Genomic DNA, 25,872 nt, shown 5'->3' with positions numbered 1-25,872 from the left:
GCTCGTTTCTATTCATTGATTCCTGGATTTTTCGTTCACTCATTTCACTTCAAATTCAGTTGATTTTCCTTCTTTGTAGAGATGATAACAATCATTTTACAAAGAACTACAAGGAAAATCAAGTGCCAATATATATTGGTTTTGATGGCCTTGTTTGGATAGAGTCGAGATTGAAGTGAAATGAGTAAATGAAAAGTCCAGGAATCAATGAATAGAAATGGGCTCAAAAAAGATAGAACTTCTTCGAAAATCGCTACCAAATGCGGAACTTTTCTTTGCCAGATACAATTCTAATACAATCGGACAATCTATTCGAGTACTTTCCAAACAAATTTTTTGGTCCACCTTCAAAAATCATAAAAAATTGAAGATTTCATTCTGCAACTATGCTTTTCTTCCGATATAACTGCTATTTGGATATTGGAATTTTTTTTTTGTATCACAAAAGTTATCTATGCCAAATTCCAAGTAAATTGGATGAAAATTGATCATTTTTACTTGTAAAGTATAGTTTACAATACAATGCATCGAGTGTCATGGTATACTTAATCAGTTCATTTATATTTCCGTACAGACTTTGAAGCAGGGAATAAAACTTCTATTTCAGTAAACAGTAGAATGTATTCAGATTGGGATTTGTTCGACAAAGTTTAATTTTTAATTTTTACGGCACATATGTTTATGGAAAACAACTCGTGATAAAATAAACCTCACTTCAATTTTATTTTGATTGCTCAAAATGTCAAAAATATGAAAAATAATTGAATAAAAATGGTGGCAAATGCTAATTGTACTAGTTTCAATCAGTTTATTCTAGTACGTTATATACTCGGAGATCAACAAAACATGCTGTGTAGCAATGCTAAACGTAAAATCACGCAAAATTGAACATTCATTTAACATTTCATTCAATTTATTTGGATAATTTTTATATAGAAAATGAAGTTTCTAGATATGGGTTTTAATGGCCTAGTTTGAGTAGAATTTACAATGGCGTGAGAAAACAAATTGAAAAATCCAGGAATCATTGAACGGAAAAGTGGTAAAAAGTCATAGAACTTATCTTAACGAGTTTTAGATTCAAATAATGTTCATTGAAAAAGGAATTTGAAAAAAAAACATTTGAAAAAAATGCGAAATTATTATTAAAAAACATTTACAGGAAATCATAAAACAACTGAAGATATTTTTCATTTTTGTTGGGAAACGTAATAGATCGTAATAGATACTACGTGGGGCGCGTAGTTACTTGTGGCAGCACACAAAACATAACTACGCGTTTCTGGGCCCCGGTGAATATACAATTGAAACTATTGAAAATATCCCAATTAAAAGCTGCATACCAACACCTTGAAATGTACTAAAACCAATTCTTTCATTATATCACTCCAACAATGCGCTCGTTACATAGATATATCAGTTTGTTGTACTTATCAGTACTGGACCGTTTTACAAAACGATAACGGGCGTCTAAACAGCGTCAAATGAATCATATAACTTGAGCTTATCAACTGCTTGGCGTATTTTGAATTGATTGGTTTCTCTTGGGAATGAAAAGGAAAAATAGAAAAAAAATGAATTGCTAATTGCGCGCAAGTGCGTACTGATTATAATCAGTGCTGTTTACAGCATGATATCACACTTTATAAGATAAGTTGAAATTGAGTATTCTATCGTTACATAAATACACCGACGATCTGCAAATCGAGACAATCGTATCGTGAACGTTTCGACGAGAGTATCAAAATGAGTGAAATAGTGTTGCCAAAGTTCATTCAAAAGCTATTAGATAAGATTATCAAAGAAAATGGTTTTAAAGACTGTTCTGTGCAAGTGAAGCAGGGTTCTAACGTGGGCGATGGATTTATGAGTGAACTGTCGTGCATAACCCTTGCTGAACGTAACAGTGAGAAGAAGTTGCATCTTGTGTGCAAAGTGGCACCGTCAAGCAAAAATCGCCGGAAGGAATTCATATCAGATGTTGCTTTCACACGCGAAGCCGCTTTTTACACAAAATTGATGCCGAGTTTTGCAAAATTCCAAGTGGAAAAAAACTTATCGAAAGACGATCAGTTTTTGGCGTATCCAAAGTGCTACGCGGCAACGATTGACGGCGAAAACGAGCATTATGCTATAATTTTGGAAGATCTTCGACCACAAGAGTTCAAACTGTGGAACAAGGCGAAGACATCGCCAATTGAAAATGTGCGGCTCGCAATGCGCGAATTGGGAAAATTACATGGGATCGCGATTGCAATGAAAGATCAAAAACCAGAAGAATTCGCTGAATTTGAGAAGTATACAGACATTTTTCGATTTTTCTTCGAGTCGAAAAATATGCGAGATATGGTTAGAGGATCATATGACCAGGCGATGGCATCGCTAAAGAGTCAAGATCACAAGAACATCATGCTCGATTTGAAAGAAAATTTCATGGATTATTTCGAAAATATGTTAAATGAAAAATCTGCTACTTATTTAGGAGTGATTTGCCATGGTATTTCAAAAAATTTAAGGTGCCAATTTGAGTTTTTATTTATAAATAAAATTTTCTTTTTATTTTGTTCTTCAGGGGATTTCTGGAATAATAACATACTTTTCCGTTTCAACAAAGATGTAAATATGATACAATTTAGAGAATTGATTTAGAAGCCAAATTGCGTTCTATGAAATAAAAATGAATTTCACAATAAGAAGAAGAATAAGATCCCGAAAATAACAGGCTCTATAGTAATGCTCAAGTCTTGATAATTTGTTCTTATAAATCAACATGATGTCCGCATACCTGATAAGCAGGGCAACTAAAAATATTTACGAACATATAAAATATTTTTTTAAATATTTCGGCTAATGTGCCGAAAAAAAATATTTATAAATATTTCGCTATTTTTGAGAGCAATCATAAATATTTCACCACATTTCAGACTTAGCGTATAAATAATTTCATTATTTTTATCTTCGGAATCAATGTATCGCAAAATTGCGTCATTCTTCACCGCTTTCTGTGCACAACATTTCACTTTAGCAATCGATTTTTAAATCTAGTATCCTTTGTTGACCATTACAACACACAGAACTATCTGTACGAGTCGTATGGCACGACAACAGTGCTGGTGGCGGTTCACACAATGCTTATGCAGAACACGAAAGAAAGTGAGAAAAGAAATAATCCCAATGAAAACAAACAGCGCGGTCTATTGTTTTAGTGCAAACGGTTTCCCACAAATGTAATATGACACTTCAGTTTGGCAATCGATTCTCAATTGTTCGCACGCTGCATTTGGAACAGTTTTAAAATGCCGAAAGAAAATTTGCAAAGATTCTTTGGTAGAGCTGTAAAAGAGCATCCAAATGAATTTCAAACCGATGGCTCAGTATTGTTCTGTAAAATGTGTGATATTGAAGTGATTTCAAAACAAATGTCGAACAAGGGAAAAACAACACGAAAGGATGATTTCGTCGATATGCTGTCACCGGAAGAACTTAGTTGTTTTCTGTATGCACCAATCACCTTATGTGATGTTGAGAGAACATTTTCGAAGTATAAACAAGTTCTGGGAGATCAACGTCGTTCGTTTTCATTCGAAAATTTAAAAATGCATGTCGTAATTTATTGCAATAGCTTTGATTAGTCTTTAACTAACGTATTTTCCTTGGAAAACACCAAAAATTTACTGTTTATACTCAAATATAATGGTTTTTAATGAAAATATTTTAAATATTTTCGTAAATATTTTGGACTTCTTCATAAATATTTCGACGGTATTTCATAAATATTTACATAAATATTTTGGACTTTTTCGTAAATATTTTTGGTTACCCTGCTGATAAGAAATAGCTGATAGCTTTTTTCAACAGAGTTATAAGCCGAGATTATATTTACAACTCTTTCGGAGACGCCTATCTCTTGTTTGTTTTCGGAAAGACGTAGATTGTGTTGTCATTCAAAGAACGTTGAATAATTGAAAGTGGAAGAAAATTGATTGAATTATTTCTTTTGAAGGGTGCCGCGGAAGACATTCGACTACTCGATTGGCAAGTGATCCGGTTCGGATCTCCAGCAATTGACTTACTCTATAATCTGTTTACATCCACCGATAAAGCACTCCGCGATAAGGAATACGACAATCTATTGCAGTTTTATCACAAGTCACTATCCAGAACAGTACAGCTATTAGGAAGTAATCCAGACGAGCTGTTTACATTTGATGACTTGCAATCAGAATTGAAGCGATGTGGCAACTACGCACTGATGCTCGCTCCAATGCTTATTCAAATTTCGCAAGCAAACTCAAGCGAAGTTACAAACTTAGACGAAATGTGTGACAAAATGGCTGAGGGTGAGAATGCGAACCAAGGCCTAGTCACTGGTTTAACAGAGCACGGGCAAGCGGAATACGAGCGTCGACTGAATGATGTCGTTGAAGATGTGGTTCGGTTGGGCTATTATCACAAGCAAATTTTTAACCAACTTTGATCATGTGTCGCTTGAATGAAGTAGCACAATTGGAATACGATCGTCGTTGAACGAGGTCTTTGAAGATGTTATTGATAAACTGGGCTACTATCATAAACTTGATTGATGCATTTAAAACGTTGACATTGAAACCTTCCTTAGTCAGCTGAACTAGATTCAAGTTCTTGTTATTAATGATTTATTTTCAGCGAATACACAATTGTAATTATTCAACCTATGCTTTTGGCCGGCGCAAGATAGCGGCGCCTAAATAAGATCGGTGGCGCCTAAATAAGATGTATTGGCAATTTGGGGCATTTTTAGGAACTATCAATACTTTTTGTTGTTGTCACGAATTTCGCAACAACAAGAAGTATTGATAGTTCCTAAAGTTGCCGCAGATTCTATTTAGGCGCCACCGCCATTCACTGTCACGTCAAATACATTGGTTCTTATGGCAGAGAAGCACACGTTGTAATTATTGAAAATATCCCAATAAAAAGCTGCATAGCAATACCTTGAAATGTACAAACTAAAACCAATTCTTTTATTATATCACTGCAAAAATTACCTCATTACAAAGATATATTAGTTTCTTGTACTTATCAGTACCAGACACTTTTGCAAAACGATAAAATTGTAATTTATTAGACACCATGTACATTACAGCAAAAACAACATTTCAGATAGATAGATGGAAAATAATTTTTTCAATTTTATTTGATGAAAATAGCAACATTTAGAGTGTAATAAGTTGCAAATTACAGCTTCATGCCGTTTTATTTATAAATATTTGAACACAAATTCATTTAGCGAACATTCAATTCGTACCACCAAAATGGGTAAAGTACAGTTACCACATTACGTTTACGATCTTTTGAATCGTATAGCGAAAAAAACGGATTCAAAGATTATTCTTTGACAGTGAAACAAGGTTCGCAGGTCGGAGATGGATTCACAAGTGAAATCTGTAGCGTAACGATTGCTGAGAATGAAAAAAGATTGAATCTTGTGTGTAAAGTGGCTCCAGTGGACGAAAATCGGCGCAATGAATATTTTACAGAAAGTATGTTCAGTCGGGAGGCGACTTTTTACAACGAAGTGTTGCAAAGTTTTTTGAAATTTCAACAAGAAAAAAATTTGGCCGAATCCGATCAGTTTTTAGCATATCAAAGTGTTATGCTGCAATAGTTGATGATCAAACCGAACAGTATGTGATTGTTTTAGAGGATCTTCGACATCGCGGCTTCAAGTTATGGGAAAAAACTAAAACAGCGCCACTCGAAAATATGCGATTGGCCATGCGTGGGAAATGGGAAATTTACATGCATTTCAATGGCAATGAAACATCAACAACCAGAAGTGTTTGCCAAATTTGAGACAGTTACTGATCTCTGCAGAGAATATGTTAAGTCTGATAGTGTGTTTGAAGCCTCCTACGATCGAGCCATAGCATCGTTGAAAAATAACGAACATAAAAACATTATGCGAGAACTTTGAAAGAGAACAGAACTTTGTCTCGCATTATAGTTCTGTTCCCAGTGAAAAAAGCCGCTTTGCCGTAACCTGTCATGGTACTTTTTTCAAGATACATTTTGAATGTGTCCAATAGAATTCGCAATAATATTGAATTATTTCAGACGATTTGTGGAATAATAATATCTTATACAGTTTCGATGAGAAAGTAAGTTTCATTTATCTAGATCAAATGCAATATTCAACATTTCATCGGTTTGGTTTGTTAACCAATTTCCAAGGGTATGACCAAAGGTATTAAACTGTTGGATTTTCAACTTGTGAAATATGCATCGTCAGCAATTGACTTGGTTTACGTCATATTTACATCAACCGACAAAGCACTTCGAGACAAAGAATATGACAACTTTGTTGAGACTGTCCCCAGATGGTCAAGTCTCAACAGAATGAATAAATGAATAAAACACCTTTACGGTTTAGTTAATATTCAAATACTGATCTTTCATTGCGCTATCCGCCTCTTTTATATCAAAAGAGGCGGAAGTGAATGAGCTTTATTTATAATTTTACCCAAAATAGGAACTTGACAATGGTTGTTTATATTTTAATATTTTTGTTGAGCTTGTATGTTTACTTCTAGGGGAATTTAACTCTTACGAGTTCAGCATGTTTTCTGCCAGTTTGCTTGATTCGCGGAAGTTCGACGCGTTCGTTGTACGTACTGATGCGCACGGTCACAAGTTTACACAAGTTTGTTTATGGTTTGGCGCGTTTTTCAAGTTGTTATTTGACATCTAAAACGCGTTTCAAACTAAAAATCGGTTGTTTACGTGTATAAAGATTTTTCACATCCTTTCCAAAAGTTCAAAGATTTATATAATTATAAAATGGACAAAGGAAATATTTTTAAAGAGCTGGAGAAAGTGTTGGAAGAAAAAGTTAATCCAGATATAAATGGAACGACTGATGTGTGCGCGTCGTCCAGCTTCATGTTTGCACACGAACTCGCACAAGTTCGCGCATGTTGTTTTAATACGGAACTTGTCAACTGAGTGGAATCATGCAAGTTCTCTGGTGAATGTAACAATTTCGTGCGCGTTTATATCATTTTTTTACAAGTTTTCACGTAGTTAAATCCCCCTAGGTTTACTTACGTGAACAAACTTACTGCATTTATACTACGACTCACTGTCAAAAACCGCCACCGCAATTCGGAAGTGATCTAAGCGAATTATTTTCATTTGATGACTTGCAATCAGAATTGAGAGAATATGGCAGCTTTGCTTTACTACAAACACCTCTAATACTTCAGTTTTTACTGTTGGCCGATTCGACGGACTTTTCGAATGAAATCAGCGATAAAATGAAGGAAGAAGATCAACAAGAGATAATTGCTGAGTCAAAAAGAGGAGCTGAACAAGAATACCAACCTCAATTAAATGAAATCTTCGAGGATATTGTTAATCTTTGCTATTATCATAAAATAAATCAAATGCGAGGATAAATTGGTGTGTTGAAATTTGTTAAATGTTTGTAACTGGAAAAGGCACATGAGAAATTCCCAAAATTCACATATTTGTACCCACATGAATTAGTAAATTTGGATGTGATAAACATTCCGAGGGTCACGACAAGTCATTTATTTGTCTGAATGAGAAATATGAGCAACGGTTGAGATCGATGTAATCAAAGAACATTGGTTTTACAATTTTGAGTGTGTAATGTTCTGTCAATTAGATTTTTTACTTTGCGAGCAGATCGTTCAGTTTAAGAAAACGACTTCTATTTAAATACGAGCTTCGATTGATTGCACAATGACTTTGACTTGCGGTTTTTAGATTATAGTCATAGACTTAACAGTGCGTGTTCTAAAATTAAATATTTTTTTCACTTCAGTACAATTTTTTTTTCATACAATTGTTTTTATAACTGTGACTTAGAGTGTTTGGTCACAATATGAAAGTGTGTATCGTTTCAAAACATTTGAGGGACAATTGAATTGACAAATCAAAGCAAAACTCAAGTAATTTCTTATGCTCACATTATTTCAGTTTAAATAACTGGGACATAATAAATCATCCTAATCACCATTTATACGGATAAAATAAACTGGTATTTTGACTCGATTCTCACAGCAAAGTGTCACTCATGGCAAATTTATCATATAATTCATTCTCAAGAAAATGATTGAATTAAAATCCCATGAAAAGAATATACTCATTAAATTTTAATTTTGGAATGTGAACTAATTTAATGAGTTGGTAAATTGCATGAATAAATTTTTTTTGCACAAAGATAGGTGTACATTTTTTTTCATGGTATTGCCAAAGCATTCGACTTGTGGATCGGCAAATATTGAATTACATTTCACCAACGCTTGATCAACGAACATATTTACTATATCTACCGATAAGACACTTAATGGTAAAGAGAACGAAAACGTGTCGTGATGACATTAATCAAGATAGTGAAACAACCAGGAAGTAATTCAGTATCCAGATAAGATGTTTAAAAAATAAAAGAATCTGAATGATTTACAATCAGAATTGAGATGATGTTGCAATTACGCATTGCTGATGGTGTCAATGTTGATGCAAGAAGCACAAGCAATCTAATCATATTATTCGATTCGAGAATATTATTCAATTTTGTTGAACTACACTTTGTTCGTGTTAAACCTTCGAAAATAAAATTTGAATCTTCTTAGTTAGTAAAACAGTTGTTTCCATGGAGTATGGGCATCAAGTAAATTCAATCGATTGCTGGCGGTGTCGGCAAATTGACTAATACTTATACCACTTTAAATCGAAGACGAGGAAATGTTCAATTGGATCAATTACAAGCTTTGTCATTGTCGTTGTTGGTTAATAACATGACATTGGCGACTTTGATTTGTGGTTTTGAAGATCATGATCAATTTGATTTAGAATTATTTAACATATTTACGTATTTGCTTAGTTGATAGTTAGACTTATCACTCTAAATCGCAAATGTTGACGATCAAATGTGTATATCATAGTGATAATGGTTAATAATATGTATTGGTACAGCCATGATTCCGTTGTATCATGGCATACAATCAACCATGATCAATTTACAAAATACAACAAAGCACAATGTACAATGTATGCATTGTAAAAAACAATAAATCGTTCAATTTCTGGATGAATTGCAAGTTTGAATGCCATTTAATTAAACAATGACAAGGGAGAATAGAAAAAACAAAGGATTGGTAATTGCATGTGCCATGTGCTCGCTGATTACAGCATGATATCACGATTTATAAGATACGTTGAAATTGGATATTCTATCGTCATATAAATACACCGACAATTTGCAAATTGAGACAATCGTATCGTGAACGTTTCGACGAGAGTATCAAAATGAGTGAAATAGCGTTGCCAAAGTTCATTCAAAAGCTATTAGATAAGATTATCAAAGAAAATGGTTTTAAAGACTGTTCTGTGCAAGTGAAGCAGGGTTCTAACGTGGGCGATGGATTTATGAGTGAACTGTCGTGCATAACCCTTGCTGAACGTAACAGTGAAAAGAAGTTGCATCTTGTGTGCAAAGTGGCACCTTCAAGCAAAAATCGCCGGAAGGAATTCATATCAGATGTTGCTTTCACACGCGAAGCCGCTTTTTACACAAAATTGATGCCGAGTTTTGCAAAATTCCAAGCGGAAAAAAACTTATCGAAAGACGATCAGTTTTTGGCGTATCCAAAGTGCTACGCGGCAACGATTGACGGCGAAAACGAGCATTATGCTATAATTTTGGAGGATCTTCGACCACAAGAGTTCAAACTGTGGAACAAGGTGAAGACATCGCCAATTGAAAATGTGCGGCTCGCAATGCGTGAGATTGCAAAGTTTCACGGAATTTCGATTGCAATGAAAGATCAAAAACCAGAAGAATTCGCTGAATTTGAGAAGTATACAGACATTTTTCGATTTTTCTTCGAGTCGAAAAATATGCGAGATATGGTTAGAGGATCATACGAGCAGGCGGTGGCATTGCTAAAGAGTCAAGATCACAAGAACATCATGCTTGATTTGAAAGAAAATTTCATGGACTATTTCGAAAATATATTAAATGAAAAATCTGCTAATTATTTAGGAGTGATTTGCCATGGTATTTCAAAAAATTTAAGATTTCAATGTCAGTTTCACTTATTATTTTTTTATGTTTTGCAGGAGATTTCTGGAATAATAACATACTTTATCGTTTCAATAAAGATGTGAGTTTGATACAATTTAGAGATTTAAACAGCGTGATTGAGGAGCAAGTAAATTGATTGAATTATTTCTTTTGAAGGGTGCCGCGGAAGACATTCGACTACTCGATTGGCAAGTGATCCGGTTCGGATCTCCAGCAATTGACTTACTCTATAATCTGTTTACATCCACCGATAAAGCACTCCGCGATAAGGAATACGACAATCTACTGCAGTTTTATCACAAGTCACTATCCAGAACAGTACAGCTATTAGGAAGTAATCCAGACGAGCTGTTTACATTTGATGACTTGCAATCAGAATTGAAGCGATGTGGCAACTACGCACTGATGCTCGCTCCAATGCTTATTCAAATTTCGCAAGCAAACTCAAGCGAAGTTACAAACTTAGACGAAATGTGTGACAAAATGGCTGAGGGTGAGAATGCGAACCAAGGCCTAGTCACTGGTTTAACAGAGCACGGGCAAGCGGAATACGAGCGTCGACTGAATGATGTCGTTGAAGATGTGGTTCGGTTGGGCTATTATCACAAGCAAATTTTTAACCAACTCTGATTATGTTTGATCATTTATATATTTATTGTTTATTCTTCGATTTACATTCAGAAAACTATTTTTCTAATCGGTTTTCACGTGATGCTTTGTTTATTGAATGAAAAAATAGAAACGAAATAAATAATATTTAGAAACATTTCTTTCATATATTTGAATTAAGAAGATCGTTTTCCACTGATAATTTTGAAAATTTTCAGCTGATAATTTAAACACCCGCGAAACGAAAATAAAAATGAAAGGTAATACTTACAAGAAGAAAAAGTTATTTAACAATTAAAGCGAATGATCATGAAGATCTTTCAATCTAAGTTCGTAGATTTTGCCCGAAAAAAATTGAAATGCTCAAAACATTGAAGTTCTATTTAAAATAATGGAAATTTTCAAATTCAAATTGGTATTGCCGTATCAAAAAATAACGATTTCTTTCGTTTAACACAATTTAGGTGCTAAGCAAAGTTAGATTAGTTCTACTGTAAACAAAAATTCAAATCCGAATTGGAAGAGAGTTTAAAAAGTCCAGAGATGACTTTAGCGCACTCGAGTATTTGTGTTGTTTTTTTTTGTTTTTTTTTCTTCGTTATACTTTACCATTTTGGTCAAAAAAACTTTGTATCAATATTTTGTGTAACATAACAAAGAACAGTTTTTTGAAAAACCACATTTATATTAGTAAAATATGAAGAAAAAATCCCCAAAAGTAGAAATTGCGTAATATTGCAAAATTGAGCCAATGTGCGTAATTACTAGGTGCATATGACCACACAATGCGAATACCGGGAACAGAAAATGTAAAATCTTCTTCGTTATATTACACAAAATATTATTTTAAAAAATCCCAGCCAAAAAGCTAAAGTAGAACGAAAAAACAACAAAAATACTCGGGTGCGCTGTAGCGCACTTGAGTGCGCTAAAGTCATCTCTGAAAAAGTCAACGATCGGTTGAACTTGATCCGAAATCACTTTGGTCACTTCCTGTGCATCGAGTCAAAACACACATTTTCAATTGATGAACAATTTAACTCAATGATTACAAATAAGTACGATTCTTTATTTAAAAAAAAATGTATGTGCCATATCTGGGATTTGCTGGTAAATAAATATAATGTCACATCAATCATTGTTTTTCTTCTTGGTGGAGAAATTGCACAACGCTGTTGATAATGTCAACGAATTTTGGTTTCATGCACAATAATCATGTTCAAGTGGAATCTCTATTTTTAAATCATAAATTAGAGATAAGCATTATGGTAAAATAGATTACAATGAATTGAGTGCACGAACATACTTCGTAGTACTCCGGAATATTTGGGCTATTTTTTATATCAATGAACAATCTTTTGAGTAACACTTTCATTGAGAGCAAAAAAAACACACATAATTAGAAAAACTGGTTTGAACCAGATATTCCCCTTTGTAATCTAAGTAATGTATTCATAGAAATGCGATAATTAAAAACGCTGAAGCACACGAAGTTATGTAAAACAAGTCGCTCAGTGCAGTATTTGAAGCCGCTGAAAAGATGATTGACACAATTATGCGTTATTACACTACTATTGATAGCAGCCGGTTAAAACACATTCTTTTCTTCATTCCACAGCATAGAGAACTACAGCATTTTGAAGAAGAGAAAGCAGACACAAAAGTTCGTTGACCAAAGGTGTAATATCCAATATTGGATGAGAAACCAAAGCAGACTGTTACAGCTGATCTCTGTTTGGATAAACAACTTTGAGACTACTTACAGTTTGAAAAATCTTGGATGATCACAAAAACCGGTCATTGACAACGTTTGACCCAAATTCAAAACGAATTGGTGGCTCTTTTCATTCTTGGGCATTTGTGTATTCTACCAAACTACTCTTTAGCTAATAGCATTTTTCAAACCGAAATTTTCTGTACGCTAGTTTAACCCTCAATATTTCACTCATGAAACAAAAAATCGTGACTTTTTCATGACAAATCAAAATTAAATTAAGCGTAATTCGTAAACACTTTTGATAAGAAACGAAAATCCGGTTTGAGTCAGTTTTTCGGTCAGGGGTGATAGACCCATATGTGAAATTCAAAACAATCCGATGATAAGACGACCATTCACTCTTTGGATGAAATGTAGCACTTCAGAATCAAATTGCCGAGAAAAAAAACTCGTTTTTTCCCACTCTGCTTCGCTTGTTGTCTTTGTCTTCCCATTCCCATTCCAATTGTATTTAGAGTCAAAAAAATATATATTCGTTATCTTTGTCGGTGTGATTTAATCTGTCGCACTTTGATGAAATATAAATAGAAATGAGTGGAATGGTTCCAGCTTCAGTTTGATTCAAACCTTTGTGAGAAACGTAGCAAGAAAAAGTGATAATCATATCGTTTGACATACCGTGCATTTTGTGAGTCAAACAGCATCCGATTTTAACGACACAAGTAATATATTCATTATTGTAACAAATTCACTTAAAAAACTTCATCGTGCTTACCAAATTTTGTTAATAAAATTCGTAAAATGAGTTATTTGATCAATACCTTATTGGGCACTACTGGTAAAGTTGAAGCAGGGCCCGTGTGCAATGGCTATGAACCGTTGCGTATTGCCATAATCGGTCAAAGTAATTTCGCCGCAGATGTGTTGGAACTTTTGGTCGATGGTGGCTATGCTGTGGTTGGTGTTTTTACGATTCCGGACAAGGGTAACCGAGAAGATATACTTGCAGCGACAGCAAAACACCACAACATTCCAGTGTTCAAATTTCCATTGTGGCGTCGAAAAGGTGTCGTTTTACCGGATGTACTTGAGCAATATAAATCGGTTAGGGCCAATTTAAATGTGTTGCCATTCTGTTCGCAATTCATCCCGATGGAAGTGATTGACGGCGCGAAACACGGTAGCATTTGCTATCATCCGTCTGTGTTGCCGCGTCACCGTGGTGCGAGTGCCATTTCTTGGACATTGATTGAAGGCGATGAAATTGCTGGTTTTTCAATATTTTGGGCTGACGATGGTTTAGATACAGGGCCCATTCTACTGACAAAACAATGTAACATTCAATCCGATGACACATTAGACACAATCTACAAGCGATTTCTCTACCCAGAAGGGGTGAAATCAATGAAAGATGCCGTCGATTTGATTGCCCAAAAGAAAGCGGCTAAAATTCCACAAATCGAATTTGGTGCATCTTACGACCCTCCAATATTCAAAGAAGAAAACCAAATCATTAATTTGACACAGTCGGCGTATCGCATTTTCAATTTTATCCGTGGTTTGGATTCCGTTCCGGGCGCCTTGGCATACACACTTTCATCGAATGGTGACGAAGAACCGATCCGCCTATTCGGTGCCAGTTTATACCATGACACAATTCCCTCGGATGCAAAAACATTTAATCTCAAAGGACTGCAGCGTCCGGCATTGATTAACGAACATGGTCTTTTGATACCCGGAATTGATGGCAAATATGTAAATGTAAAACGTATTATGCGTAACGGTCGAATGCTCGCAGCCTGTGAATGGTTCAGTTCGAAAACCGAACGAGTTACCATTGAATTGAGCGACGAAGAGAAAGTGATTGAAGACCACTTGAAGAATATTTGGCGATCAATTTTGAATACGACCATCGAATCGCAAACGAATTTCTTAACCAGTGGCGCTGGTTCGATGGACGTTGTACGATTGATTGAAGAAGTTAAAGATGCATTTGAGATTCATTTGGAGAATGCGGTGCTGTTTATGGCACCAGTGTTTGAAGAATTTTTGACGGCCGTAGTTCTGGCTAAACGATCCGGTGCTTCAGGCACTGCAGCCAATGTCGAATACAATGGCATTACGATCAACGAGAACAAACGGAAAATTCGCGTGCCCACACAATTGTTCATCAATGGTAGCTTCACTGATGGGACGCATACAAAGAAAATCGACATCGTCAATCCAACAACTGAGCAAGTTATTTGTAAAATGCCTGTTGCAACAGCGCAAGACGTTGATATTGCGGTAAAATCAGCGTATGCCGCTTTCAAAGGACCGTGGAGTGAAACCAGTGCCAGACAAAGGGGACAACTGATGTACAAATTGGCTGACTTAATGGAAAAACACAAAGAAGAACTGGCAACCATTGAAGCAGTTGATTCGGGCGCTGTGTACACATTGGCATTGAAAACACATATTGGCATGTCAATCGATGCATGGCGATACTTTGCTGGTTGCGCCGATAAAATTGAAGGCTCAACGATTCCAGTCAATGCGGCCAGACCAAATAATGTACTCACATACACGAAACGAGAACCAATCGGGTAGGTTTGACTTGTTTTTCATTTTATTTCTTTTTCATGGTGAAGCTCATTTTTCGTGACTAATTTTTAAGTAAAAAACGAAAAAAAAGGCGAAGACAAAGAAATCAAGCAATAATAGAATTAAGAAAGATTTTAATGTTCAAATATTTGTTTCCTTCTAATATACAGAGTGTGTGGTATAATAACACCTTGGAATTATCCATTGATGATGCTTTCATGGAAGATGGCCGCTTGTATTGCAGCTGGCAATACGGTTGTTCTCAAGCCAGCCCAGGTGTGTCCTCTAACCGCATTAAAATTCGCTGAGTTGACGGTTTTGGCAGGATTTCCTTCTGGTGTTATCAATATTTTACCTGGAACTGGATCAGTTACTGGACAATCTATAGCCGATCATCCTTTAATCAGAAAACTGGGCTTCACCGGTTCAACGGAGATTGGAAAGACCATAATGACATCATGTGCGCAATCAAATATCAAGAAATGTTCATTAGAACTCGGCGGAAAGTCTCCACTTGTCATTTTTGCTGACTGTGATCTTGATAAAGCTGTTAAATATGTAAGTGATTGGATTATTCCACAAATATTTTCCAACTCAATGAATTTCACCTTTTTCTAATTGCAATAAATGTTCCTTCATTCATCCATTCAGGGTATGTCGTCGGTATTTTTCAACAAAGGTGAAAATTGCATATCGGCGGGTCGTTTGTTTGTCGAAGACAAAATCCATGATGAGTTTGTGCGTCGTGTGCTGAAAGATGTGAAAAATATGAAAATTGGTAATCCATTAGATCGGTCAACTGCACACGGTCCACAAAACCACAAAGCACACTTTGACAAACTACACGAATACTGTGAGCGGGGTGTGCGCGACGGCGCCACATTAGTTTGCGGTGGCAAAAGAGTACCAAATCTGAAAGGCTACTTCTTCCAACCGACGGTTTTTACCGACGTCGAAGACAATATGTACATTGCCGAAGAAGAGTCGTTCGGTCCAATTATGATAATTTCGAAATTCAACGGCTGCGACATTGAAGGTGTCATTCGTCGTGCAAACAAAACCGAATATGGATTGGCTAGCGGTGTGTTTACAAAGGATTTGAGCAAAGCACTTCTTTTTGCCGATAAAATTGAAGCGGGAACGGTGTTTGTTAATGTCTACAATAAAACTGATGTGGCAGCACCATTTGGCGGTTTCAAACAAAGTGGATTCGGCAAAGATCTAGGCAAAGAAGCACTCAATGAGTATCTGAAAACGAAATGCGTCACAATTGAATATTAAATCATTTGAAATGCTCCGTTATGCGATGAATAATGAAGTAATTTTTAGAAATAATAACTAAAAGCATTTAATAGAAATTAAATTCCCACAATTTCACCTCTGAATTCACATTTAGCTAATAAATTATGGTATTTCTGCGTAAAATTTATCAAATGTTTTCGTTGCCATTTAGTTGATTTAGCAAATATACTTCTGCATTGAGTCAATGCCATTGACATGCACAAATGGTTGTGTTTTAAGCATTTTCGTATGTAAATTACTTTCAATTGTTTGATGAGCCGGTAAATTGATAAACATTATTAACGAAAATATTTGCAATAATTCTATTCGTAAATGAAATTTCATTAAAAATTAAAAGAAAAGGTTATATATTCATTATTATTATCATGAATTCAAAAAATCATCATCAAAATGATGCTGTATTTCACATTTTGATTAGAGTTTTATTTAAAATATTTTGATCATTATTACAATAAACATAGCAATTCAGCTCGAAATTCAGTTATCTTTCCATAAATCGACCACAATAGCAGCTTTGTTTCTGTTTTCACCTTGTTTCATTCAAATAAATGGCTAAATAAAATAACAAATGATTCTATATTCTACGATAGTAATATTTCATATACGTATCACTCGATGAGGCACACAATAAATGAGAGAACAAAAATTAAATGTTTATGGTGGAATATTTATGATGTGGAATTAGTTGGCATCCGAATGAAATATGCCACTTTATCGATTGGCACATGATAGCTATAAAGCCATCGATGACCTTTGCGAATTGAACCGTCGACACCGTCTTTCCATAGGCCACCCGGCAAGTAGATGGTACGTTTTGTTTGGCCACGATACAATGTTGGGGCAACCACAACATCTTCACCCAATGAAAATTCATTTTCGGCTTGCAGGCATGCCGCATCAGCGGGATCAAGCATCCATAATGGTCGAATCATTGGTTTGCCCTCGTACATGGCCTCATTCATATACTTTTTGAGTATTGGAATGACAATCGTTTCTCGAAGCGATGACAGCTCTTTGGCGATATCGGTGATGAAATCGCTAAAGAGAAAAAAAAACACATTTGAAGAAAGTCGAAATTTGTGGGGGGGAAAAATGTCGGAAGATTCTAAAAACCTACCTTTTATACTCTTCGGGCAAGTGTGAGAATCGCATCGATGGCAAAAATGTGCTCAGTTGATACCAGCGAACGAATAACTCTTGGTCGGGCAGCTGAGGCTGATCAAGCGAATGATACGAAAGGATTGTGCTATCATTTCCGGGCACATAATAATCACCTCCGACAGCACCGGCTATTATGAATGGCATTCCAACCACACCGTATGCCAAAGCAGTCGGTAAAATCGATTGAAGACCTTCCCACGATGCGTTCACCGGCGGCAAACTCAAAAATGATGGTAATTTTGGCACTGATATCGCACCCGAATAGGCCATTATTTTTATTGAATCATCAAACTTGCGTCCGAATATCGTCTTATATTCGTCCGGATTCAGCAAACTTTTGCTACACTGATAATAATGCGGCATATTATAGGCCGTACCTAATTTGTGTTTGTATGACGTGAGAAAAAAAACAGAGCAAAATCGTGTTTGAGTGTTGAATATGGCAAAAAATTATACTATTCAGCATGTTTGGCACGTACCAAAGTCCAAAAAGAACGAATCGATTTGATAGTCTTTGGTGACTTTCTTCAACTTTTGTAGTAGCCAAGTATATGTATCAGCTATGGTTATATCCAAAACTCCGGTGCTGGGAGCACTTTTGTAACGTGTTAACGCCGGAATACCTATCGAAAAAAACGAAAAGTTAGATAAATTACTTTCTGTTGAGATAATTCAAAAATTTGCTTCGACGTGCTTCGAGCCAAGTCAACTTTTGTTTTGAATAGAATAATCCGTATATACGTACTTCGTTCAGAAAGACGCTCATAAATGAGCAACTTCTTTTCAACGCCTTCTTTGAAACTTTTCGAATCCGTGCTGATGAACGGTTGTACGGTGAGCACAATGCGAAAACCACGTTTGTGCAACTCTTTGATGGTGTGAGCAAAACGTTCGAATCGTTCGGTGTCAACGGTGAAATCACCGATTTCCTTCTGCCAAAATTCATTCACCAAAATGTGTCCAGGCTTTAAATAACCGACAGATATAACATCCTCTGTGTAATTGAATATGACAGTTTCAGTTAACTGATCGAAACTCGATGCTGGTATTTGCCAAACGGGCTCTTCCATCAACGAATAAATCACTTTCAAATCGGCTTCGCTCAAATCGTCTGCCAGCTTCTTCTCAACGGTCATATTGTGCAGTTTCTTCATGTTTTCGGCAATGCAAATGTTATAGCTCAGCTCTGGATACGGTGTCATCCGATTCACAAATGCGAATGCATCGTTCATGGCTTTCAAGCAAAATTCATTAGAATTACTGTGGTTCATACTGATATACAATGGTGTTTTCTCATCCACTCGTATCGAAACACTGTGCGAACTGATAAAATGACGATTCAATGCATTGCTAAACTGTTGAGCTCGTGCATCGCCCGTAATAAACGGTTCAAAGTCGAAACGACCTCGACTCAATGGCCATGCATTATTTTTTGTGGTGCCACCGCCAAACCAATGTACTTTGTCGCCGATATCAAAACAATCCGTTGGAAATGTGCCATTTTTCAATGCTTGCCAACGCAATGTGAAGCATCCATCTCGTGTTTTGTCTTCTTTCAAATACAAACGAGCCTCACCATCCCATTCGATGCACAAACTGCCATCGTGTGCATTCCCATGCACACAGTGAAATGGTTTGCCATCGAAAATATTGCGGCCCAATCGACCCTCTATGAATTTCCGGCGATGATCGAAAATGCGAAACACTCTGGTGTCTTTGTCGAATTGAATGCGGCCAAAATACAAGTATGAAAGCACATGTTGCTCGTACATGATGTACGCGTATCCAACCAGAAACACTATAATCATAAACAGTGTCAGCACAAACGTTTTTATCTTCAAGTCACTTGTTGCTTCTTTCTTGCGGCGTATCATCGACGGGAACATCTAATAAAATGCAATAAACATTCAGATTTCCTGCCAGTCAACTACAGCAAAGCACACAGCTCCACTGTGTGCAGTGCATATACACAACAATTTGAACATATACATCTGTATTTGAAATGGGCAAAGTTCAATTACCTGCATCTTTTCCTTCAATAAACTGGCCAACGAATTAACACTTGTTATTGAATTCTGATTACTGATCATACTTTGACTTTCAAATTCGTTCGCCATCATTTCCTTATCATTCAAACGCAGTGCAGGCAACGGGGCGATCGATAAACGACGTTTTGTACGGAAGAATGACCTATTTTGTTTTTGATGGAACAAAAATCGAATTAAAATTTATTATTTTCATTGAACAATCGTCACTGTGAAATTATCAAAAAAAAAAGTACTATCGGAAAGAATTGAACGCAAAACCGAAATCGAAATGCGCAAAAACAGAAAAAGAGTAGAGAAAAAAATCAAATTTTTCGCCCTTTTTTCAGTTTGCTCAGACACAAGAAACTGTTGTACGAACCGATGGCTCACGAGACAATCCACAGACTGAACACTTAATTCTCATAAATTGATTCAAATTCAGATTAAATTGGATTTTATCACAGTGTAATACCATTATCACTATATAAGTTTGTATCAGTCGGTCGCTGAGATGTTCAACGAGACATGTTTCGTTTGAAACAAAAAAAAAAGAACAATACAGAGTGACACACATGATTTTCGTTGGTGTTTTGATGCATGCATGTCACATATGACATGTGTGAATGACTCGTCACAAATGTGCCTCTCTCTCCGTTTTGTAGTATACGCTCGTTTTCAGACGCTTAAGGCATTTCTCCGTTATTTTATCAACATTCACAGTCATTTTAGTTTGTGATTTTGTTCGATTTGGTGGTATTCATGGTCGGAACATGTAACGCGTTGGGTTCGATAAGAAATTGTTCAAGTGATCGGTTCGAATGTTATGAACAAACGCTAATTCTTATCTATGGTGTGCGAAAATAATTTTAAAACGCTATCAATCCATACGAAATACGCGAAGGTCACAAACAGTTGATTGGGTTCTTAAAAAAAAATTTGTTTGTTGTGCGACAAACACTTACTGGAATTGCGGCTTTTGCTTCTCATTATCACTATCACTCTCTTCGTCCGGATCGGCTGCTCGCTCAATATCGTCGCCGGCATTGGTGACCGCCGCATTACACTGTTGAATCAATTTACATGGCGATGGTAGTGGCGATTCGGCCGATGAATCCTCATCCTCATGTTTGTTGTCATTTGACTGGCTATCGGTTGGTTGCGACTAGAAATTTAAGTAAATCAACGATTTTATCAATTAATAATTCGAAACAAGTTCCCTTTTTTAGTGATTTAAAATCGATTTTCAAACTTGAATAATGTACGCAGCTCAGTTGTCCACTAAATGCGTGCATAAACTCAAATATTGTGTCATTTCTTTTCATATTTGCTTATTTGCTTTCGGATGATTGTGGTTATGTTCCACTTGTTATTTACATTGTCCGACGGTGAATGAACGATAATTTTTGGCGGTTGAAACAAATCTTGAAAATATTCGGACGGGTTTTTCTTCTGATTTGACATTTTGGACTTTTTCGTTTATACTTTAGCTCAAATTGTTAATTAGTGACAATATTTCAATGATCTTCTAATGTAATCACAAACTTCGTGTCGAATTGGATTTAAAATGAGATTGCGTGAAGAGGTTTAATCAAATTTTTGCATGATTTTTGTCATTTTGTTATCCACTAAACTTCTATGACACGACGAAATTAAATCAAGAATTAAAAATAAAAAAACACAACAAAATAACAACAAAACTGTCAAACTAAAAACGCTTCGAAACTGAACAGCATTTGTTTGACGTTCGTCAAAATATTCCAAACATTGCGAAGCATAACGATGCTCAAGCAAATACCAACAAATCGATTGTTCATTACCAGTTGTGTGCATGTGAGTGTGCGCGTGTGAGTGCACGAAGCGTATTCAATGAATGAAAAAAGAACAACGTCTTCACAAACTGTCACATTTTCTATACGATTTCATAGCGTGCCGTCTGCTGACTCATACAAGAATCAGTTGTCTAAAGCAGTGTATAACTTGCGATAGGATTACGCGTTTTTTCTTCTTCTTTTCGTTAGAGTGTTTTTTGTTGTTTTTTCTTCTTTCGTTTGTTGGATTTGAATAAAGAAACATATACTGGTTACTTTGCTGGTGTAAACAAGTCAGGAAAAAAAGCGTATGAAGCAATCACGTGCTTATTTAATCGAATGCGGTGATAACGAGTCGCTTGGTACTAATTGATTTTTAACATTGAATATATCAATAATGAATGCAATTGCTGGTTAAAGTCAATTCGGTGCTCTTACCTCTTGTGAAATTTGATCTAGTTGCTGTAATGCCTCCAAATCAATGTTGGTCAATGCTGGCAACGAGATGGAATTTCGGCGCAAATTGCTCCGTGCTATCTGCTCTTTTGACACTAACGCTGGCAAATTGGAAGCACTGCCAATCGATGAGTCTGGTGTCGGTGGCGGTGATTGAGACCTGTTTAATTTTTCATTAGCAAATGGCTAAAATGGAAACGGCGGTATTTTCCAAAACTTACGTAATATCTCGAATGGATTCTCTCAACTCGGAATTATCCAAATATGCGCTCGAATGCCCGTCAATCCCGTTAACTTGGCATTTTTCTCGCAGTTCCGTTGGAATAGTATCAATGTCAACGCTACATCTCGATTGACGAACAAGAGGAGCATCGAGTGGAATGCTTTCTTCACTGCTCGACACACTGATGTACGACTGTCGCTGGCTTGCTGACGGCGAATCAATGCGAATGAATGGAATCGCTCTCCGTTTTTTGTCATCCATTTCCGAATAATTTATGGCACACTACACGGGTTTTTGATTCTCTTCACTTGTTTCAATCGGTGACTTTTGATTTTTTTTTTGCTCTTGCTGCGAAGATTGACGCTTCGAAGCCAAATTACATTATTTGTTTTTGCCGAATCATAAATCTATTATCTATGACATGAATTATACAATGATTTTATACACACATTCCCTCTTATCGCTCTATCTATCGATATGGAAGACAGATTGTCACTGTATGATTTTAAAAATTCAATTCTTTTTCAACGTCAGAAACTCGTAAAAATGATTCGCTACTATATCTCTAGTAGAAAAAAAAATCGGCACAATTTTTTTATCGTTCAATTTGTCACGGCAGCTAAATATTTCAGTTCGTTTCAATTAGTTTTATTTAATGAAAATCTACGATATAATATTCATTCTATACGAGCAAATGTATTTTCACTGTTTTTATTGCGAATAAAAGCCTCAAATAACGAGCCCAGGTTGAATTGAGATGTGAAGGAATTCCAATCGGTAGCTCGCGTGTCTATTGTCCATTTATTGCATCAATTGCATGAAAATTAGTTTTCAAATCACACATCAGTCAGTATAGCTGCAGGTAGGTTTGTGCACAAGCCACTGTAGCCTATTACTGCAACTGAATTCTTAATCACAAATGGAAGGAAAAAAATATCATAAATTTGTTTTATTTACGTCGTCACATGTTTACATTACTGACTACAATCAAATGCAAATGATTTGATCCATAGGTAGTGTTAAGTTTTATCTGTGGATACGTCAAGACGAGGGATCTATTTTTTTATTATGGATCAATTTTAAATTGGCAAATATTGATAAACTCTCCCGATTAACTCACCGATTAACTCACTCCCGGTGATAAACGGGACACAATTTGATAATGGATCTTAATTGCGGTCGGATCAAAATAACGTGATGTAATCCGCTTACTGTTTTTTCCCAATTGCACCTTTTCACTTATCGTCACCTTATTTTTCTCGCCACCAGAAAAAATCGTTCGTTTTTTTCTTTCAACGTAAAAACGTCAATCGAATTGAATATTCAAAGAAATGGATTGTACTTTTTGCGATTCAATTCCAACTTTTCTGGAGAACAATACATTCAATTGAACATTTAGTTGTGCACTGTCACCATGGTGGAGTCCGTTTCGAGACTGAATTTTGATCATGCGGCAAGTACTTGAGAGCGAAATCATAATAAAGATCTATACACATGTGCGCTGTGTTTCATTTCGTGCTCTACTGAAGCGTTTTAAAATAATGTTCGCGGTAAGTGATGAGCGAGCGCTAATTACAAATAAATACATTGTGCACGTCGGTGTGCTTTGCATTTCACTTCACATTCAAAAATTGTGACATTTGGTCAAAAACTGAAGAGAAAAAAAAAAGAACAAGTTCCATGTGAGAGTAGCACGCATCACTCAGAACCAGATTAAACTGTTGCCGCTGTTTGTGATGGAGACCTGCTGTAAAAAGAGAACAACAAATGTTGTTTACTTGTGGTTTGTTTGAATCCGATACGGCTCTTTGATGCCATTCGTGTTTCGATTGGATGGTTTTGCGGGTTTTGACAACGCATTTCACACGGCATTGTATACGTTATTATGTGTTTATGGATTTGTGTGTTTGTTTGGGTATGGCCCGCACACACACATGATCATATTTGTTCAATGGACGTTTTGACGCTATATTTTTTGCTTGCCATCGTCACACGTATACGTCTCTCTTTGCGCAGAGAGATAATTATAATTATCATCATTGTGATAAAAAAGAAGCAGCTCAAACAAACCACTCTCCCATTGAAATAGTTTCAACGAGTTAGACAATTGGCCGAAAATTGACGGGGACCGACCGGTTTTTGTTTTGTTTTAACAATAATAAAAAGTTCAAATAATCACCGTGAATCGATGGCATTCGATGTTGATTCTTTTCATTTGCTTTAGTTATGATCGTCATGAATTATGTCAACAATACAACCTTGGCCACATTTTTTCTTTGCTTTAAATTCAGACCGGCCCAAAGGTGACCGGTTTATTAGCGGCTTATCGTAAACCGTCGAAATCGGTTGAAGAACTGTCATTTCTGGAATGAGAAGAAAGAGAATACTTCGATATAGTTGATATCAGATAAGAAATTGCATACAATGGGCTTTGTCACGAGAGCAACTCAATTTGATTTATGATTTTCCCTTTCCTTCGACGCAAACGTTAACAATAAATCATGTGATGAAAATGGCCAATTCAGGCCTTTGAAGATCAAGTTCAATTTTCGAATTTGACACCATCGATTCGACACTCGAGCGCTGCATTTGTAGCGTAATCGCTTTGCTAAAAATCAAAAGCACATTGAACCATTAGAACGGAGAAACACAGACTCATAAATAACAGAGAAAGAGAGAATATGTTTCTTCCATTTTTAATTAATGAATGCGAAATTACATCCGCTGTTATGCGAGCGAGCGAAATTAATAAAGAGGAAACATTAATAAGCCAAACGCCCCATATGCATACAAATGAATACACGGCATTATTCGTGTCGAAAATGACAGAGCAGCGAACAAAATGATTTTAATTGCACATGTGATAATTGAAGATTTCATGACGTACTAATTGGTCGATATGACTGAAAGGGCAAAGCTATTTAAATGCTCATGCTAAAAATAGCCATGAAGCGACGATAAACTTGAATGCACAGGCACACACACACGCACACCAAAAAAGTGCCTTTTTCGCTAACAAGATATTTATTACTTTTCATTGTGTAAACAAAAAGAAGACTGGGGTTGCATGCATAGATAAAGAAGTAACATTTTTAATGGCACTTTGCTTTGTTTTCGTTTGCTCAGCTTGCGAATGTCGCATTCTCGTTTTTCCGCTTTGTTTCCCTTTTGTCTTTTACTTTTACCCAAAAAATAAGAATAACCGCATGCACAACGATCCAGATGTCAGGGAAAAAGAAATTAAATGGAATCATTGGGGCTAATCCGTAATGAAAATTACATTTACCATAAGCATCGGCAACGACAAAGACAATTGCAAACAACCTGGAGATGGAGCAGCAGCAAGATAATCAAAGTGAAACTCGGTCGACGCAATCAAAATCATATCATTCGGCTTATGGCCGTAATTAAATTTATCAATTTTACCTGCGATATACCTGAACCGAAGCATATATATATACGTAGAGCTAAAGTATCCCGAGCCAGGATAATCGCACGCAAACGATCGAACCGACGTACAGTAAGATGGTGCGTATGTATATTCGGTGTGTTGCAAACGAGATGCACCCTTCTCAAATTTATACCGAACGCACATCAGCCGGTTTGAGGCATTTTTCGACTTTTTATCATGCTCCCCCATTTTTGTTCACTGTCTTTTGTTTGTCTTTTTTCTAACCTACCCGATCCGATCCCCATTTTACATACAGAATGGATTTGAATTCGAAACGACGCATACAATGTGTATATACGCACGGTTCAAGCTTTATGTGTTATGATTATTCTATTGAAGAGACGCTCATGTTCTCGGTACTCGGTACTTTTGTGTCTACTGTTTTGCGTACGGTTTTATATTGGCACTTGTGCATCTGCGTTCATTGATCCTGTTTGTTCTT

At 36.1% G+C, this 25,872-nt stretch overlaps 3 protein-coding genes across 6 annotated transcripts; 2 read left to right on the top strand and 1 right to left on the bottom strand.

The window, feature by feature from the left end:
- The first annotated feature begins 1,734 nt into the window (after positions 1-1,734).
- Positions 1,735-10,878, top strand: LOC129577979 (uncharacterized). Its single transcript, XM_055465934.1, has 7 exons — positions 1,735-2,497; positions 2,573-2,616; positions 4,004-4,475; positions 4,666-4,678; positions 9,279-10,066; positions 10,129-10,172; positions 10,250-10,878. Exons 1-7 carry the CDS (start codon positions 1,747-1,749, stop codon positions 10,721-10,723), a joined length of 2,586 nt encoding a protein of 861 aa, XP_055321909.1. The 5' UTR covers positions 1,735-1,746; the 3' UTR covers positions 10,724-10,878.
- Positions 10,879-11,830: 952 nt separating this feature from the next.
- Positions 11,831-16,883, top strand: LOC129575072 (cytosolic 10-formyltetrahydrofolate dehydrogenase). The gene is made up of 3 exons (XM_055457932.1): positions 11,831-15,004; positions 15,173-15,560; positions 15,654-16,883. Exons 1-3 carry the CDS (start codon positions 13,221-13,223, stop codon positions 16,281-16,283), a joined length of 2,802 nt encoding a protein of 933 aa, XP_055313907.1. The 5' UTR covers positions 11,831-13,220; the 3' UTR covers positions 16,284-16,883.
- LOC129575053 (myogenesis-regulating glycosidase) lies at positions 16,706-23,801 on the bottom strand. Of its 4 annotated transcripts, none has more exons than XM_055457891.1 (9): positions 23,100-23,801; positions 21,978-22,887; positions 21,739-21,916; positions 20,455-20,654; positions 19,487-19,655; positions 18,211-19,351; positions 17,945-18,088; positions 17,422-17,842; positions 16,706-17,342 (listed from the first exon to the last, which is right to left on the bottom strand). In XM_055457891.1, the coding sequence occupies exons 2-9, from the start codon at positions 22,238-22,240 to the stop codon at positions 16,973-16,975; spliced, it is 2,886 nt and encodes a 961-aa protein (XP_055313866.1). In that variant the 5' UTR covers positions 22,241-22,887; positions 23,100-23,801; the 3' UTR covers positions 16,706-16,972. The 4 variants fall into 4 exon arrangements, with proteins under 4 accessions (XP_055313866.1, XP_055313873.1, XP_055313882.1 ...); XM_055457898.1 differs by having other exon boundaries at positions 23,192-23,533; XM_055457907.1 differs by lacking the exons at positions 21,739-21,916; positions 21,978-22,887; positions 23,100-23,801 and adding an exon at positions 20,867-21,339.
- Positions 23,802-25,872: the final 2,071 nt, after the last annotated feature.

This window comes from Sitodiplosis mosellana, unplaced genomic scaffold, assembly GCF_009176505.1.
Source record: "Sitodiplosis mosellana isolate CC-2019 unplaced genomic scaffold, AAFC_SMos_1.0 Smas_scaffold_1, whole genome shotgun sequence".
In the NCBI taxonomy this organism is placed as follows: Eukaryota; Metazoa; Arthropoda; class Insecta; order Diptera; family Cecidomyiidae; genus Sitodiplosis; species Sitodiplosis mosellana.
Note: the sequence above shows the minus strand (reverse complement) of the source record. Positions and strands in the feature narration are given on the sequence as shown.

What these genes read in the sequence shown, in the direction of transcription:
- LOC129577979 (XM_055465934.1), top strand. Translation starts at nt 1,747, where the DNA reads ATGAGTGAAATAGTGTTGCCAAAGTTCATTCAAAAGCTATTAGATAAG. An exon ending in TTTAGGAGTGATTTGCCATG is followed by an intron (nt 2,498 to 2,572) that starts GTATTTCAAAAA and finishes TTTGTTCTTCAG; the next exon opens with GGGATTTCTGGAATAATAAC. An exon ending in TTTTCCGTTTCAACAAAGAT is followed by an intron (nt 2,617 to 4,003) that starts GTAAATATGATA and finishes TTTCTTTTGAAG; the next exon opens with GGTGCCGCGGAAGACATTCG.
- LOC129575072 (XM_055457932.1), top strand. Translation starts at nt 13,221, where the DNA reads ATGAGTTATTTGATCAATACCTTATTGGGCACTACTGGTAAAGTTGAA. An exon ending in ACGAAACGAGAACCAATCGG is followed by an intron (nt 15,005 to 15,172) that starts GTAGGTTTGACT and finishes TCTAATATACAG; the next exon opens with AGTGTGTGGTATAATAACAC. An exon ending in TTGATAAAGCTGTTAAATAT is followed by an intron (nt 15,561 to 15,653) that starts GTAAGTGATTGG and finishes TCATCCATTCAG; the next exon opens with GGTATGTCGTCGGTATTTTT.
- LOC129575053 (XM_055457891.1), bottom strand. Translation starts at nt 22,240, where the DNA reads ATGGATGACAAAAAACGGAGAGCGATTCCATTCATTCGCATTGATTCG. An exon ending in AAGCAAAAGCCGCAATTCCA is followed by an intron (nt 19,656 to 20,454) that starts GTAAGTGTTTGT and finishes AAAACAAAATAG; the next exon opens with GTCATTCTTCCGTACAAAAC. An exon ending in TTGCCCGAAGAGTATAAAAG is followed by an intron (nt 17,343 to 17,421) that starts GTAGGTTTTTAG and finishes TTTTCTCTTTAG; the next exon opens with CGATTTCATCACCGATATCG.